The sequence below is a fragment of the Halichoeres trimaculatus genome, unplaced genomic scaffold (genome assembly GCF_033239565.1).
Source record: "Halichoeres trimaculatus isolate MK-OKI-2021-1 unplaced genomic scaffold, fHalTri1.1 fHalTri1_scaffold_4, whole genome shotgun sequence".
NCBI classification, from domain to species: domain Eukaryota; kingdom Metazoa; phylum Chordata; class Actinopteri; order Labriformes; family Labridae; genus Halichoeres; species Halichoeres trimaculatus.
The window spans coordinates 29,659,143-29,674,594 of NW_027437182.1; the positions used below are offsets into that span (position 1 = coordinate 29,659,143).

At 39.3% G+C, this 15,452-nt stretch overlaps 2 protein-coding genes across 2 annotated transcripts; both read right to left on the reverse strand.

Moving 5' to 3' along the window:
- Positions 1–770: 770 nt before the first annotated feature.
- On the reverse strand, positions 771–4,080 carry ccl44 (chemokine (C-C motif) ligand 44). Its single transcript, XM_074668460.1, has 5 exons — positions 3,879–4,080; positions 2,672–2,801; positions 1,844–1,991; positions 1,670–1,748; positions 771–1,577 (listed from the first exon to the last, which is right to left on the reverse strand). Exons 1-4 carry the CDS (start codon positions 3,940–3,942, stop codon positions 1,710–1,712), a joined length of 381 nt encoding a protein of 126 aa, XP_074524561.1. The 5' UTR covers positions 3,943–4,080; the 3' UTR covers positions 771–1,577; positions 1,670–1,709.
- A 7,089-nt stretch (positions 4,081–11,169) lies between these two features.
- Positions 11,170–15,215, reverse strand: pole4 (polymerase (DNA-directed), epsilon 4, accessory subunit). The gene is made up of 4 exons (XM_074668451.1): positions 14,834–15,215; positions 11,938–12,022; positions 11,651–11,692; positions 11,170–11,411 (listed from the first exon to the last, which is right to left on the reverse strand). Exons 1-4 carry the CDS (start codon positions 15,077–15,079, stop codon positions 11,398–11,400), a joined length of 387 nt encoding a protein of 128 aa, XP_074524552.1. The 5' UTR covers positions 15,080–15,215; the 3' UTR covers positions 11,170–11,397.
- Positions 15,216–15,452: the final 237 nt, after the last annotated feature.

Here is a 15,452-nt window from a genome sequence, read left to right on the forward strand (position 1 = left end):
AAATTATATACTTTACAACAGTAAAACTGCTGGTTTGAATACTAGCACTTAACTTTTAAAACTGCCCTTCACCTCGTGTACCAATTCATTGTTAAAACTTTCACCCTAACTCAGATTTCTTGTTGAATTACATAACTGGCGACTAACCATATATATATATTTAAATATACAGTATTTCATTCAATATTTTTTTGAAGTATGACTTATAACCCCATGTTTTAGCTTAAATAATATGAATTAATATTGATATATTAATATGCTGTATGACATTGAGCTTCCTTGAAACGGTTGATAAACAAGTGCCCAAAGCCATGCTAGCAGCTGAGAGCTGCTAATGTTTTAAGCTACATGTAAAAAGTAAGCGTGTTCCAGGGGTCACACTGACATTGCTTACACATTTAAAAGATATAAAATGGACATATTCAAAGACCTGTTTATTGATTATTAATAAGCTGCTTATTTTGGCATGTTGGCATGTTGATATTAGCTCATTAGGATTGAAAAGGGAGGAGCTGATGAAAAAATTTATTTAAATGAGAGCACAGCTAATCTAGAGTAAAAAAAAAATTACATTTGATTCTTAAAAAAACTAAACAAACAAAAAATAATAATTAAATCAAATGGTTGCGATTTTGTTCAGAAAGGACCAAAGTAGTTTTCACCCCAAAGCCATCCTTGGAATCATGTAGCATGCTAGCATAGCTAAATGAAGTGTAGGACAACCACCCAGGCACAAAATTACACAGTAAAAGACAGTGAGGCAGTTCCAGTTATTATTGAAGGTTATTTTATAAAATTCACATACAGTGCATTCTTCTACAATGCTTTTGTGTTTCACACACAACTGAGCCCTCTAGGATTTAACAGCCTTGCCATTTAATGATTTGATTCATGGATACTTTGGCATAGTTTAGTGACAGACTACTGGTGAAAAAGACAAATGTAAACTGCCTGACAAATGTAGATCCCTGAGGACCTCTTTTTTTTAAAGATTGACTTTAGTTTCATACAGAGTTTAGAAACAGTTAATATGATAAATGGACAAGATATCAGGAACATTTGCTCACTAAAAAGGTGAAATTTCTTTTCTGATCCCACTTTTTACCTAACAGTCAGTTATATCAGGTCAAAGTCTGCACTGTGTGCAGTTTCATTATACATTACTAAAAGTATACAAGTCACAAAAAAGCATTGAGTATCTTGCCGGTATACAACATAAATATCACTACTCGATGATTTGTTTAATTACACCTTTTCCACTGATTGTACATCAGCCATGAGAAGTAATACTGTTGTAGAGACACTTCCAGGCAGACCCTGGCAAATAACAGTTTGAGCCATTTAAAAAACATTTCTGCTTATCTTACAAGTAGAAACTCCTCAATTCCAGCCACGTGTTTGGGAATATTTCAAGCACAGTTCATGTTTAAATATCGAAAGCCATTGAAATATGTATTGCTGCCCAGGTCTGGTCCAGGGAGACAGATAGTGTAGATAGAGAGAGACACACGAGACGATTGGAGAGTCAGCAAAGCTTCGCCACATAAAGATGACAAGCTGCTGAAAGTTAACTTGGCCTGTAGAAAAGAATGTAAAGATATGGGATGAGAAACAAAAAAGGATGAACCTTTGCATGGTTGAATAAGTTACTGAAGGCTGAAATACATACTTATGACTATGAATCTTCCTCTGTATTTAATCCTGCTCCATCACTCCACATTGAGAACAGCCCAGTTATCTTTCTTGTCCTGATGATGACAAGACCATGATAAGAAAATACAAAATCTCAAATAAAATGGAAACACAAAAATGGACAGATTCAAGAAGTTGTGTCTTGTCTGACCTCTGACATGACAGGCAGGTTGTCATGAGGAAGAAGCCACATGGTTCGGTGGGCCTTGGTTCTCTGTCTCTGCAGGAGCTTCCTCAGCAACCTCTTCACCTTTCTGTCCCTGGGGTCTGCACATTTCACTGCCTTCTTTGTGTAAAGACTATTAAAAAAGAACACAGTGTTAATCACACATTATGAAAGGCACTGATGCACTTAAAAGAAACAAGAGACTCCAATGTTTTACCTGCTGTGAGAGCAACGTTGGTGAAAACAACAATTTCAGGTGGAGCAAAGAATCTAAGAATCAAAAAGATGACACGCTAGAAATGGAGTGCTGTTTTTTCTGTCTGGCAGAGCTGTCTCTCTGTTAGAAAAACTGTGGTCTAAAGTGAGGAAAGTTGGAGAAAAAGGCTGGAAACCACTGAAATACAGAGCACTTAAAGAAACTATTCAAATGTCTTTGTAGGAATTCTCTGTTTTTGTTAACTAGACCACATAAAAAGCTCCTCAAGCTACATCAGATTTCTCTGACCCGCTGGAAACAATAGGTATCACAATGCAGAATGGTTTACTTAACTAAACCCTGCTGTTCTGACTGACTGGCTGAGGCAGAGCTCAGCTGGCTCAGGAGGTATTTTCAGATGGCTTGTTATTCCCACATATTTCCTTTCTTACTTCCCTGGCAATTACAGCTCCAAGCCCTGCTATAACAACATGACCTGGAAAGATGACAATGCCTCTCAGCCCAGCTCTGCCCTCCTCTAACAAGAGGCATATTTTCCATGCCTGCAGATTGCTGTGTGCTCTTTAGCTCCAGGAGTGGATAGTTGAAATACTTGCATGATGGCTTGTATACTGCAGTCTGGCCCCTCCGTCTGCACCTCAAACCGCAACACATCTTTGGTACGCACCTTGCCCTGGGAGTACAACATGCAGCACTGGACATCTCTTTGCATTTGCACACCATCGCCTGGTACAGAAAGGAGACAAACGCAGAGAATTTGAATTGACAAGATGATATGAAGGCCTTTTGTTAAGCTCATTTAAGTTTGGCTTATTTATATTTCACACCTTTTGTATTTTGAAGCTTTCTTGTATTCGTTCATGTCAGCTTAGAAAGGTTATTAGTAAGTAAGCATAAAAAGCCAACGCAACATTATGTAAACCCCAAAAGTTTCAGACAGAATGCACTATTGCATTATTGCAAAATATCATCAAGTACATTAGCATTAGCTGCAGAAACTTTTTGCATTTAGATTCCTGCACACTATCTTCATTTTAAATACTGCAGTCAATAATCCAACAGTTTGCAAGGACTGAAAATGTCTTTGCAGCTTTTAGATTCAGCAAAATATGATCAGTTCTGCAGAATCTGCACATGCCCTCTAGTTACATATACACAGACTCCCATATGGACGCACATGTACACACAAGAATGTCAGAGGAATTACAATGGCATCCCATTGTGCTGCAAAAACATACTCACATGGCAGGGAAATGAGAGACAGAGAAAGTGAGAGAAAGAGGGGAGGAATGTGTGTTTGTGTGGAGGGTGTGCCATGATGCCTTTTCATCCACAGCAAATGTGTAAACAAATTTAAGTGTGATGGTAGCAGCAGGAGCTGTAAAATAGGACAGTGCTGCTTTGTTATGCCACAGATGATTTTCAATCCATCCTCAGGCACATCAACGCACTTCGAGTGCTTTTCACAAAATTTCATTAAAACAGACAAGATGACACATCACACAGACTGAGCCCTGACACAGTTGCTCTCTTTCTGTGTGTGTGTGTGTGTGTGTGTGTATGTGTGTGTGTATGTGTGTTATGATTTCAGATGCTCGTCCTCCTGCCCCGTGTTTACATCCATGCCTCCATCCCTGCTGCTCATGCTGCTACCCCTCTGTCCCTCTTCTATCCTTTTTCTGTCTTCGCCATCGCTCTCTTTGCTACACTGTCCACCTGCAGGGTGCATGCATGCCATGCAACACACACACACACACACACACACACACAGACACACTCACAGTAAGTAAGGTTGTGTCCTACCTTCCACAGAAGCTAGGAGGATAACAGTCAGAGAGATAACAGTCAACATCTGCAGCATAAACATGATGAGGCTGGCAGAGAGGAGGAGAGGAGAGGAGGATAATCTACTCTGTCACCTCTCCCTCTATGGCTGCCTCTCTTATATTACTCCCTCCCTCTCTTTATACCTCCCTGCCCATCTCTCACTCACTCACTTCCACAACCTCTCTTTTTCTATCTTACTGTCTTTCCCTCCCACCCTCTGTTTATTCATTTCAGTCATTCTTGTGCTCAGCCAAACTCCCTACCTTTATTTTCCTCTCCTTTTACACTTATCTCACCTCCCTCCCTCTCTTTCCTTTCCTTCCTCCTCACTCAGGGTGCCAAGCCTCGTTTGTCTCATTTAACATCTTTTAAATTCCTCTTTCATCCTGCCTCTTTGATGTTAGTGTACTTCTTTCCCTTCAAGTCTGAAACAGATTTGCTGGATAAAATAGAAAAATGAAGCAAAAGCCAACAGCTTTAATGTTGCACCATCATCTCTGACTTAAAACTGCATGTCATTTCTTTTTTTATTATTTACATAGTATTCACTTAACCCTGCATTGTCTCTCTATTGTGCAGTTGTGAAAACTGTCAGACAGGACAAGATGTACATGTATGTTAGGCTTGTGCATTTGCATCAGAGTTGGCTTCTTTGTGGGCCAAAACACAAAACACACCTTGAAACTATCTCAAACTGAATCTATAATTCAACTCCCAAAGGCAACATTAATAAATGATTCATGGCTTCAAAGTAAATCAGAGATGACAGGTGTACAATGTATATTGAGCTTGTATCATTAACTCCGTCATAGATAGCCTTCTGCAAAGCTTTCAAGTAGCTAAGTGTCTGTTTTTCAAAAGGTTTCTTAGGGGTTTACACTGCATTCCCTTTATTTCACTGCAATAAGGTAAAATTTATGTAAAAAATAAATAGATAAAATAGACTTAATCTTCAACAAAGTGCTGTGATCTAAATGTTTATTATATTTTTATTGGTAACTGGTGTTCCACAGGGTTCGATCCTCTGTCTCTTTCTGTTTTAAATTCATTTGTGCTTCTTCAAGTTGACAATATCATTGGAAGCATTTCTTTTCATATGCTGAGCTAAATCGCTTGCCAGTAATGCCTAAATCAATACAAAACTAACATTTTTCACTTAAAATGGTGTGTCATATTTACAGAACACACCTTAAAGTCTAACAGCCAATATGAAACCAATCTCAGGACAATATTCCAGTCTGTATTTCTTTTTAAATTTTTATGGTTTGGCTTGTGCAAATGCAGCTATGGTGCAAAGTGAATGTAATAAATTTGGCCAATAAAGTGATTCAGATGTTTGAAAAATGTCTCCTTTATATGCATTTGCAGCCACTCCCAGCCTGAACATAAATCATAATAAAATTGTAATTTTTTTTCCATAACTGAAAACCACAAGAAAAAGCTGGAGGCTCCGAGAGTCAATCATTTACATTCATTACAGAGAGGTTTCAACAGAAAACAGCATCAGGACCTGATTATGAAGAGAGAAAAACAGAGGAACTGATGTCGGCCTGCATCGGTTACAGAGCGATATTTCTTGGGACTAACCTTGTGATGGAGAAAAATGACTTTAAGTTGGATGAGCCTGCCAAATGAAACAATGCACAAAATTATCAATCAAGGCTTGATTGAATACACAATCTTGCTAAATCACAGTGCTAACACATGAGACTCACAAAGCCTTGCAGATAAATAACAATGGAGCTGGAATTTATATCGGATGAACATAATTGCATTGTTGCAGCAGACCTGATTCAAATTATATGGTCAAAGACAATACCAATTATCACAGTTATGTTGCTCTATTCACACTCATCATTTATTTATTTAGCCAATAATTATTTCAAGTCTGACTGTGCTTGGTACTTTGCCTTGTGAGAATCTACCCATCTAAACATCCAAAATACTTAGATAATAATCTGTAAAACTGCTACATTACTTTGATAAAATGGAAGTAGAGAAACTCAGAGAGTTAATTCATCTTACTGCCCGGTTGTATTTTATACAATTCTTGTTCCCGACTGGAGAAACCCCATGACAACAGCGATTAATTATCAGAAACAAAAGCAATCCCAGGGACAACCTGATCACATGTTGCAGCTTCCGTCTCAGGCTGGCTTTGAGAGTCTGGAAATAATAACAGGTACTAGGCCCAGTCTGGAGTGCAGTTTGAGGAGCCACTGGACCTTAACTAGCAAAGGAAAACTGGAGCAAGATACTTTTCAGCTGCGAGTTGTATGAGGGATTGTAATAAAAACATTAATGCCAAAGTTGTAGCTTTTGCCTTATTTATTTTAAAGATATTTGTGTAAAAGATTTGTATGCTGCAAAGCCAAGAGAGGGAGAGCTGCAGCTGAAGTTCACAGAAATGAACTAACAGAAACAGAAATTAACAGAAATGTTAACATCAACGTTCCTGCCGGAGTCTTGCTCTCATTGTTTGATGGTTGCCTTCAGTGGAAAAGTTCAGTATAATGTTTACACATGTAGGCTACTGTTTCAGTAGACCAGATCAGATCAGTTTCTGCTTGACCATAAATTGAAATGTTTTCTGTGTTGTTAGTTGATCCTGCGAGAAAAGCCATCAGATTGAAATCCATAAGATCATCTAAATCAGAAATTTATCTCAACTTGTTAATGTCTTGAATTGGTAAGTGAGATATGAGTGGGACAATATGTAGTGATCAGATGGCTGTGAATGTGAATCCCTCTTCTTTATGTTGGGCTCTTATCTCGTCCTTTAGGGACTCATTTGTGCAGCCATACTGACCATACAGAAAACCTACTGGGAGTTCTTGATACTTGTACTGTATGCTAATAAATTCTCCAATGTGAGCATTGTGATTCGGCTGAACAGAGGGAAAATAGTTTTTCAGAGGCTTTTAATGGTTTACTTCACCAATGAGAGGTGACAGGAGAGTGACATGCAGCTACAATGCCAGGCCCTGACATGGACTGTGAGTCCTGCTAACACATCCAGAGACCATCAGGTCATCCCACAAAAAAAAAGTTATTTTGTTTGAAGTTATCAACAGCAATGACATCTGAGGAACTTTTTGTGCTCTCTAGGTTTCTTTTTTTTTTATTCCAGAGACACACTAAGTGTGTTCAAACCTGTGATCCCTCTTGGGTTGTTAAGTTCATGTAAGTTTGCCCAGATTGTCAACTAATAAGCATTCTTGGATGTCAATAAAAACGTAATGTGTCTCGAGGCTACATTTGTTTCTGAGTGATTGAAGCTGCCTTTGATGGGTGGAGGAATTTTTATCTTCCCTTAAGTTATTCATGTTGGATTGACACCAAAGAACGACATTTATAGTTGATGGTTTAGTAGGACAGGCTTTTGACATGGAGCCAGTTATGTATGTTCGCCAGCTCTGCGCAGGGAGAAACACAAACCATTACAAAAGTCAAATGACACACAATTGAAACATAATCTGGAAATATATATGCATTTTTTTTCTTACAATGCCCTACAAGGTTTTCAGTGGGATTGCTCATTTCATAAAATTGTGGATAGAGTACAAAAAATGTGTAAAAGTGTTTCCAAGGTAAAAAAAATCTAATACACTCAGACTAAGCCTTAAAATCAAAGCAGTACCTCACATTTTATTATTTCAAACACTTTGGAACAAGCATACAAATGTTAAAAAGATTGGCAGAGCAATAATAGAGCAATGAGTCACCTTTAATGCAGGAAAATATTGCTTTAGACAACGATGTGAGACTGTTGTAGACATATTTAATATGGGTGGATCAATACAAGTCTGCGGTTCCTGCAGATTTGATGTGAACAAATGATCCTGTCTCTCCTAAAACACTTGGTGGAAAGACGAAAAAATATTCAGACAATAAGGCAACAATATGACCTTATTGGCAGTGCATATCTAAAATCTGTGAGAAAAAATATGTAGTCTATGCACTGAGGGGTGGGGTTGGGGGTTGCAGTAAAAACGGACTTGTGTGTGCGTGCGTGTGCGGGCGTGTGCGTGCGTGTGCGTGCATGTGTGTGAGGAGGTTGGGGGGGGGTTTAACTGTTCAAGAAATTGACCCAAGAAATCAGGTTGGAATGTCAGCTGCAAAAACATACCTTCCACATGACCACAGGTCAGCTTGTGTGCCTGATACATTTTCTGCATATTTTTGCTGCGATTAAAATATCTTCTGTCAAGGTGCACGCTCTCACAAACATGTGGGCAGTCAAAAATAAAAGGAATACTGTAGAACTGAATGGTGGGGCTGGAGGGGTAATGTCCTGCACTTTTTTTTTTTTTGGGGGGGGGGGGGGTTAGTTGGGCCTCCTGGAGATGTTGGAGGGCTCACTTCGCTGCGCTTAACATGCAGTCCAAGAGATCTTTCTGTCCCTGAAAGGATTTACAAGGGATACAATGCAGGGGGGAATACTTCATCTAATCCATGAAGGAAGGCAAAAGAGGTGAAAGAAACAAACAAGCTGAGTGGAATGCTGGATTTGTTTGTTTGTTTGACTTCAAGCATGAAGTGATGATATTTTCCATCAATGTATCCCCAGTTCTTGTCAGTTTACTTTTCTTTTTTTAAAGTTTAAAAAAACAAAAACAAAAAACAGATCAATATAAGCATTTTCGTTAAGTATATATTAAAAATATTCAGCAACAACTTATCTTGCATGTACTATCACTCAGTAAAAACTTAGTTCGTCTTGTTTCTTATGTTAAAATACCTGGAACATAATCAAGGTTTCATTTCCCAACATTCCTCTCTGTAATGAACGCTAATGAGCTGCTTACGCATACTACTGGATTAAAATTAAGAACAAATCAACCAATAGAGAAAATTGAGAACATACTACAAGTCAAAATGGCAAACATCATTTGCTATACAGGCTGTGAAGATGTTAGCATGCACTATAATTAGCATGCAGGTATTAGCAGGTAGCTAAAAGTGTCACTGTTGTGTTGTGACTTGGCACAAATCCACAGAGCGTGACTTTGACCTCTGTCCTGATTTATCTTTCCACAGAGCCAGGCTACTTTCAATGCAGGACTATAATATGAGTATCTAAGTTTGGGTACCTTTTAAATTAAATGTTTAACAACAAAAATAGCATGGTGGTGCTTGAGCTAGCCTTCCCTTTAACCCAGGAATTAGTATAAATATAAAGTAGTCGATCTGTTCTTGAAATTTTCAAAAGCAAAGCCACAGCATACCATTTTTCCCATCGAGACTAAGAAAGAGCAGGCAGTCCCATCCCATCGTTCATGCCCTGTTCTGCTCAGGGGGAGACCTCACCTTTTTCACATGAGATTTTCTTAATGGAATGTCTGTATTGACTGTGGAAATAAAATGATGTCCAATCCATTAACATGTGATTATGTTTTATAAGAAAGGAGTACTTCATTTCCCCCTGTGCCAGTCAGGCATTCCTCTGCAGGGAGTTGACTGGTGCTCCTCTGGAACCAAACATCTGTGCTTCTCACAGCTCTGTTTCACTACTCCACGAAACACTAAACCCAGAAAATCAGCTAAAACACACTCAGGCATTTATTTTGAAAATCCCCGCAGCAAAAACTCAAGAGGTTAGACTGTGCCTAGAGTGTGAAACTGAACACTGGGGAAGTGTTTAACAAATGCTGCCAGAAAGAACAACACACATCTCAGGTCTAGAGAGATTCAGATACATTCCTAACGCAAACTCAGACTCCATGTGATTTTCTCTGTTCTACAACAGTCCCTGTGTTGAGCAAGAAACATAATCTCCACTTCTTCACCCCAAGCCAGTCCAGTCCAAAATGTTCTTGGCATCAGCCAAATGAACTATTACAAGTGTGATTCTTTTTTTAAATGAAATCTCCATTTTAACAGATTATCTGATACTTAAATCGATGTGAAACACAGAAAGTAATTTTGTCCTGCTGTAACCAATATTTTTTGTTGTTCCAACCAGCGCCATATAGATATTAGACATGCTTATATCAGTCTCACCTACTGTACAGAATAAAGATATCAGCCACAATAAGTATGTCAGCTGACAACCATCAGCATAGATCATAATAAGTGAGCCCTTACACAACTGCGCATTACATTTTCAACCTACAAAATGTCCCACCCAGTAAGTATTGTGATCAATTGTTTGAGATTTTTTTAATCAAATAGTAACAAAACTTCTTTTTTCGATATGAAAAGAAACCACCTGATATATAAGCCCATTCTTTTAGAAATTATTTAGTATTATTATACCATATATACACTGTCCTCACGATAGAATACATTGAACAATGTGGGCCTCAAATGTTGGTGTTGGTGTCGGTTGGGGTCTTCTCTGTCAGTGGCTAAGGCAACAAATGCTCAGATGTCTCACTATTTAACATTATGAAATTACTCAAAGAAAATACAAACTAGTTCAGTTTTACTATGAAAATTTTGAACACAAAGTTTGTGTAAGTGATGTTTTGCATCATGGTCTGTGTCTTTTCCGCTGTGTCCTGAAGTCTTCAAACCAACTGACCGACCAACTTTTGGGACTTAAATGTTTATTGACCCTTTTTAACAACGTATCATTTATTGCCATATCATTTCCTTTATGACACATTTTTTGTCTCATATTGGATAAACTGGGCAGTATCAACATTGATTTTGTAAATATGTATCCTTTCAATGCAGAAAATACTATGTTTAAAAAAGAGCAATGATTCGGATGTTATTCTCTTTGCAACTTTTTGAACGTAAGCAATGATTTTCCTGGGGAAAAAAAACATCTTTATTTATTTCATGAGAGCAGCCATTTTGAAAAGGGCCAAAATACAGCTTAATGAGCCTGTAGTGGTATGATAATCTTTGAGGGGTTAGACTTCTTTAACTAAACAGCAAGTTTTAAAGGAAACTATTAGGTTGATGAGATAGGGGTCCTTGGAACTGTGTATCAAATATGATATATTTGGCAATATAGAATTAAATATTTTTCTTCCCAAACCTGGGATACTTTTGGATATTTTTAATGTTTGGCATAAAATGTAAGATGAATATCTGTAAATAGAAAACTGATGCTGCTGGCCTAAATTGACACTGTATTATCAGTAAAACTAATGAGGCAGTCCAGCCCTCCCTGTTTCATAAAATAACTCAAAGTTTAAACTATGTCAATTTGTCTCATTGTGCAGTTATCTTTAGGTCCTCATTCAGGCAGTGACACACAAATAAATGGAGAGAAAACAAGCGTAGTCTAAAATTCAAATTTATTACTTTTTTTAAACAGCAGTAATTAACAAATATTTACATAAAAAACACAACTACAGGTGTCTTCAAGGTTAAGTTAGAAAAGTCTTAAACAAACACTGTAGAAAACAATTACCAGCATAAATATCCAATCTGACGTGTTGCATTAGAGAAGTGCCACAAAGGTTTTCACCAAAAATTGTGTCCCCCTCCCAGAAAAATTGTTGCAGTTATTCTGTGTTTCTTTCTTCTGAAGCATTGTTTAATCAAGTGTGCCTGTGGAAAAAAATGAAAAACTATGGGAAACATTTATGCAAAAACAAAAAAGGCAATGGAGAATTTTTTAGTAAAGGCGATTATGTTAACACAGAATGCTATATTTTATCTCTATTGGGTTTCTACCCACAATTATTTGACCAAGATTTAAACATCCTCGTATCAGTGAACATGTTCATCTGCAGGTTAAAAAGACATTTGTATTATGCCATTTCTTTTCATGTCCTGGCATATCTTACCTTCAAGAAAGGCAAATTCATCTATGGCCTCAATAGCGTTGTCTGCAAAGGTAAGACAAAAGAAGAGATGTAACAAAGTTGAGACCAATAGTTAAAGACATGTTAACAAGTCCCAAAAGCAATGTTACATTATTTTATGTTCAGCAAAATAATCCACTGCATTGAGAGATAATTATTTCAGGCTGTCAAAGTCTGGTTTAAGCCTTCAGCAGGGGAGCAGAATCTCAACCTCCCCACATTACCCACATTAGCATATGTACACATTTATACATTTTTGCAGCAATTACCCAAGTCTTTCCTTTGCAAGGTTTTCCTCTTCCCCTGCTGGACGTACACCATGGCATCTTTAGCAATCATCTCAACAAATAACTCCTAGAAAAGAAACAGATACATTAATGACCCACAGAAATAACCCTTTGTTTAATATCATTATAAACCAGAACTGGCATGACCCCGGGGCAATGGGAACCAGTTTTTAACAGAGCATTTTTATTAATCTTTATTTAATGTCACCAAAAAATTTGTTTGTATTTTCATAATAGGGATGTCCGGATCAGATCACATGATTGGAAATAGAGCCGATCACGTAGTTAGAGAATCTGGCATTACATGCCGATCAAGATCATTTCTGTGTGTATAATATTATTTTTTATCAGATCTATGATAGCTCAAAACAAACAGGAAAAACAACATCTTAGGATTTCCTACCATTATGTGGTGGTACAGAGTCCACACAGAAACAACACAGGGCATGACATCACAACAGTGACACTACTGGTTGAATGCCGTAAAGTACAGCAGAATATGGCAGGGACTTTAAGCTGGGAGCGCAATTCATCAGCGTAGAAGTGTCGGATCAGGACTTTTGGTTGCTAGGCGCTGCCCAAGTAGCTGCCTGTTGCAGTAGCTCTCTCGTCTTTGTCCGTTTCTTGTAATTTTTTTTCCGTCTCTTTTTCATAATCTTTGTATTTGGAGTGGATCATTACTTTGTATGGTTCATTGTTGGTCATGGACACCAAACTTTTTGTGGCTTCAGCGATATTTTTACTAATTTTTCTCCTGTGTTCGTCTGGAAATCCTACATGTAACCATGGCTGCATTGTTTACATGTGAACTCAGCTGTTAGCAGCCTGTAGCATGTCAATGCTAACTAGTGTAGGGCTTGATGATTTCCCCCAAGGTGAGGAGGGGGAGGTGAGGATGACGTGCTGGTTCTCGGGTGTGAGCTAGGAGGTGACAACGTGGACCTGTCCTTCCATCCATCGTTGTTGGGAATATGGGATCTATCTCCGGTGGGATGGACGAGCTAGCTGTGCTAACCCAGCAACAGAGTGGCATCTGCTGTTCACGTGGCTGACGGAGCTGACATCGGACGCCTGCGCCACATTGGAGGAGCTTCGCCTGCTGTGGGCAGACAGGATCCAGGAGACAGAGACTGAACAGACTGCTGAAGAAGCTCAGTCCTGGACCCTGTGGAGGTGGAGACTGGCTGGGCTGGAGAGTGGTGGACAGGATGTCGTCATCTATTTTCTTGTGGACCTTTTTGCACTTTCTATACACTTTCTTACTTTTGTTTTCTTAAATGCTGCTGTGACTCCTGAATTTCCCCTCGGGTATAAATAAAGTATTTTCTATTCTTTTCTATTCTATTCTATCGACGGACACTCAAAATCAAATGACTCAGACTCAGGAGCAAAAATACCTGATCAGGACACCCCAATTTCATATAGTTATCCTTCAGTGCATACTCAACTTCCTCATCACACGCATTTGCACGTGTGCATGCACACGTACACACACACACACACACACACACACACACAAAACATTTCAATATGTGGTTGCGGGACAACTCCTAGGAAGAGATAGAAATGATGTTGTAATTTCATTGACCAACTTGCTAACATTGGATTGTCCCCTTTTTCTCCACACTTGACTGAAAACAGTGATTGGTGACTCAATGTGTTCAGATAAAAACACTCTCTATCAATGAATCTGCTCTTTTGGAAGAAGGTGGACTGGTATACCAAACACTAGGCTGTTAACGCTACTTTCTTCACTCAATCAGCAATCTTAATCAAATGTACCTGAAACCTCTACTCCTGCATGGGAGGTGACAGAAAAATAGTTGTTGGAAGCTTTCTCAATACAGTCCTTTATTTTTCATTATCTTTCATAAGCCTTTCTCTGGCATCTGCTAGAAACAGTTGGTATGTTGCATAAATGTGTAATGGCACAGGAATTTCAATCAGATATTGCAAACAGAGCTCACTTCCAGTAGAGGCTAATCTGTCCTAATGTGTTTGTGGGTGAAACTAACAACCAAACGGGCTCTAAGATAGTGCTGAGGCGCCAAAAGTCAAATTAGGAAATTAAGGGGAGTGTGTGTGTGTGTGTGTGTGTGTGTGTGTGTGTGTGGGGGGGGGGGGGGGGGGGGGGGGGGGGAGGCCTCTAACCAAAATTAGTGGATGATCATGATGGCACTTAATGTCAAGTTGCTCTGCCCTGTAATTTACATCATTTATCCTTATGTAACATCATGTGCTCCATAGATGATAATGAATTGCAAGAGAAAGGAATTTCAGCTGTGGTGCTTGTACAGAATAACACGCTATTGGAAATCTAGACCCTCTATTTACATGCTGCCTGTCAGGTGGCGCTCCCACATACAGATGTCATACATACCTGTGCTTCTCTATGTTCCTTTAACTGTTGGACTTAACAGACTTTGCTTAGCGACCTAAGTCATATGGGATAGTTGATTTCAAAAGAGAACAGACAAAGAGGCAACAAAAACACAAAAGAATCACTTCGGTGTTTATCACCTAAAACTAGCTGACTGCTGTTGTATGTGTACTGGTACTGATTTTAAGATTTTGTTGATTACTATGCACCTACATAGACTGGCTCCAAATTATTCAAGAGGATTTATGGCTTACTGGGCTCAGATGTATCTGAGTGAATGATCCTGGACCTGGGCTTGTGTGAAAGATAACAGGGCACTGCAGTAGGTTCCTTACTTGAATTTAGAGAACAAATGTGTCATCTTTTGCATCTGATTATTAACTCAAGATTTTTAACCAAGTTTCCTTAAAGTCGTACTAGTGACATGACTTACTACAGAGGCGTGTAGTACAGTATATTGCTGCGCCCGCACTAGTTAATCTTTCTTTTTATTATTACCGTGGCTTTGGCGATGATGAACACTGATTCCTGGCTGGCGAGTGACACGTCTGGGTCGGTCTTCATGAGCGCCTTGATCCGGGCCAGTGGGAGTTTAGACAGCCGGGTATGTGTCACGGCAGCGGGGCCTGTCTGCTGCTGGCTGCTGTCCTCCTCGGCCTCAGCCCCGCGGCTCTCCTCCTCACTCCCACACCGGTCGGACTCGAGCTCTTTCGGGGAAACAGGTGGAGCCACTGTTGCAGCCATTTGCGTTATCTTCACAGAAACGGTATATTTATAAAAACACACACAAATCAAGACTGTTTTCTAGCTACATGTCGCACACAACAACATGACGAGCTACGGCGCGGCCGCATGTGCTTCCGGTCTCTCACTGAGCAGCCTGTTGTGATTGGTCGGTCAGGTACCTCGACAACCAGCCTTTTCCTCTCCCGCCAACTCATCGTCGTCACTGATTGGATCGATGTCAAACTAAGTGTTGTCCATTGGCTTGTACTATACGTCAATCAAAACTGGTTCCGCCAGTCCATCTCGGAGGATGACGGTGGTGATGTATTGGCAGAATCTCAAAATCCCCCTCACACACTGAGCCCTGAGTCTCTACCGGTCTCTACGGACT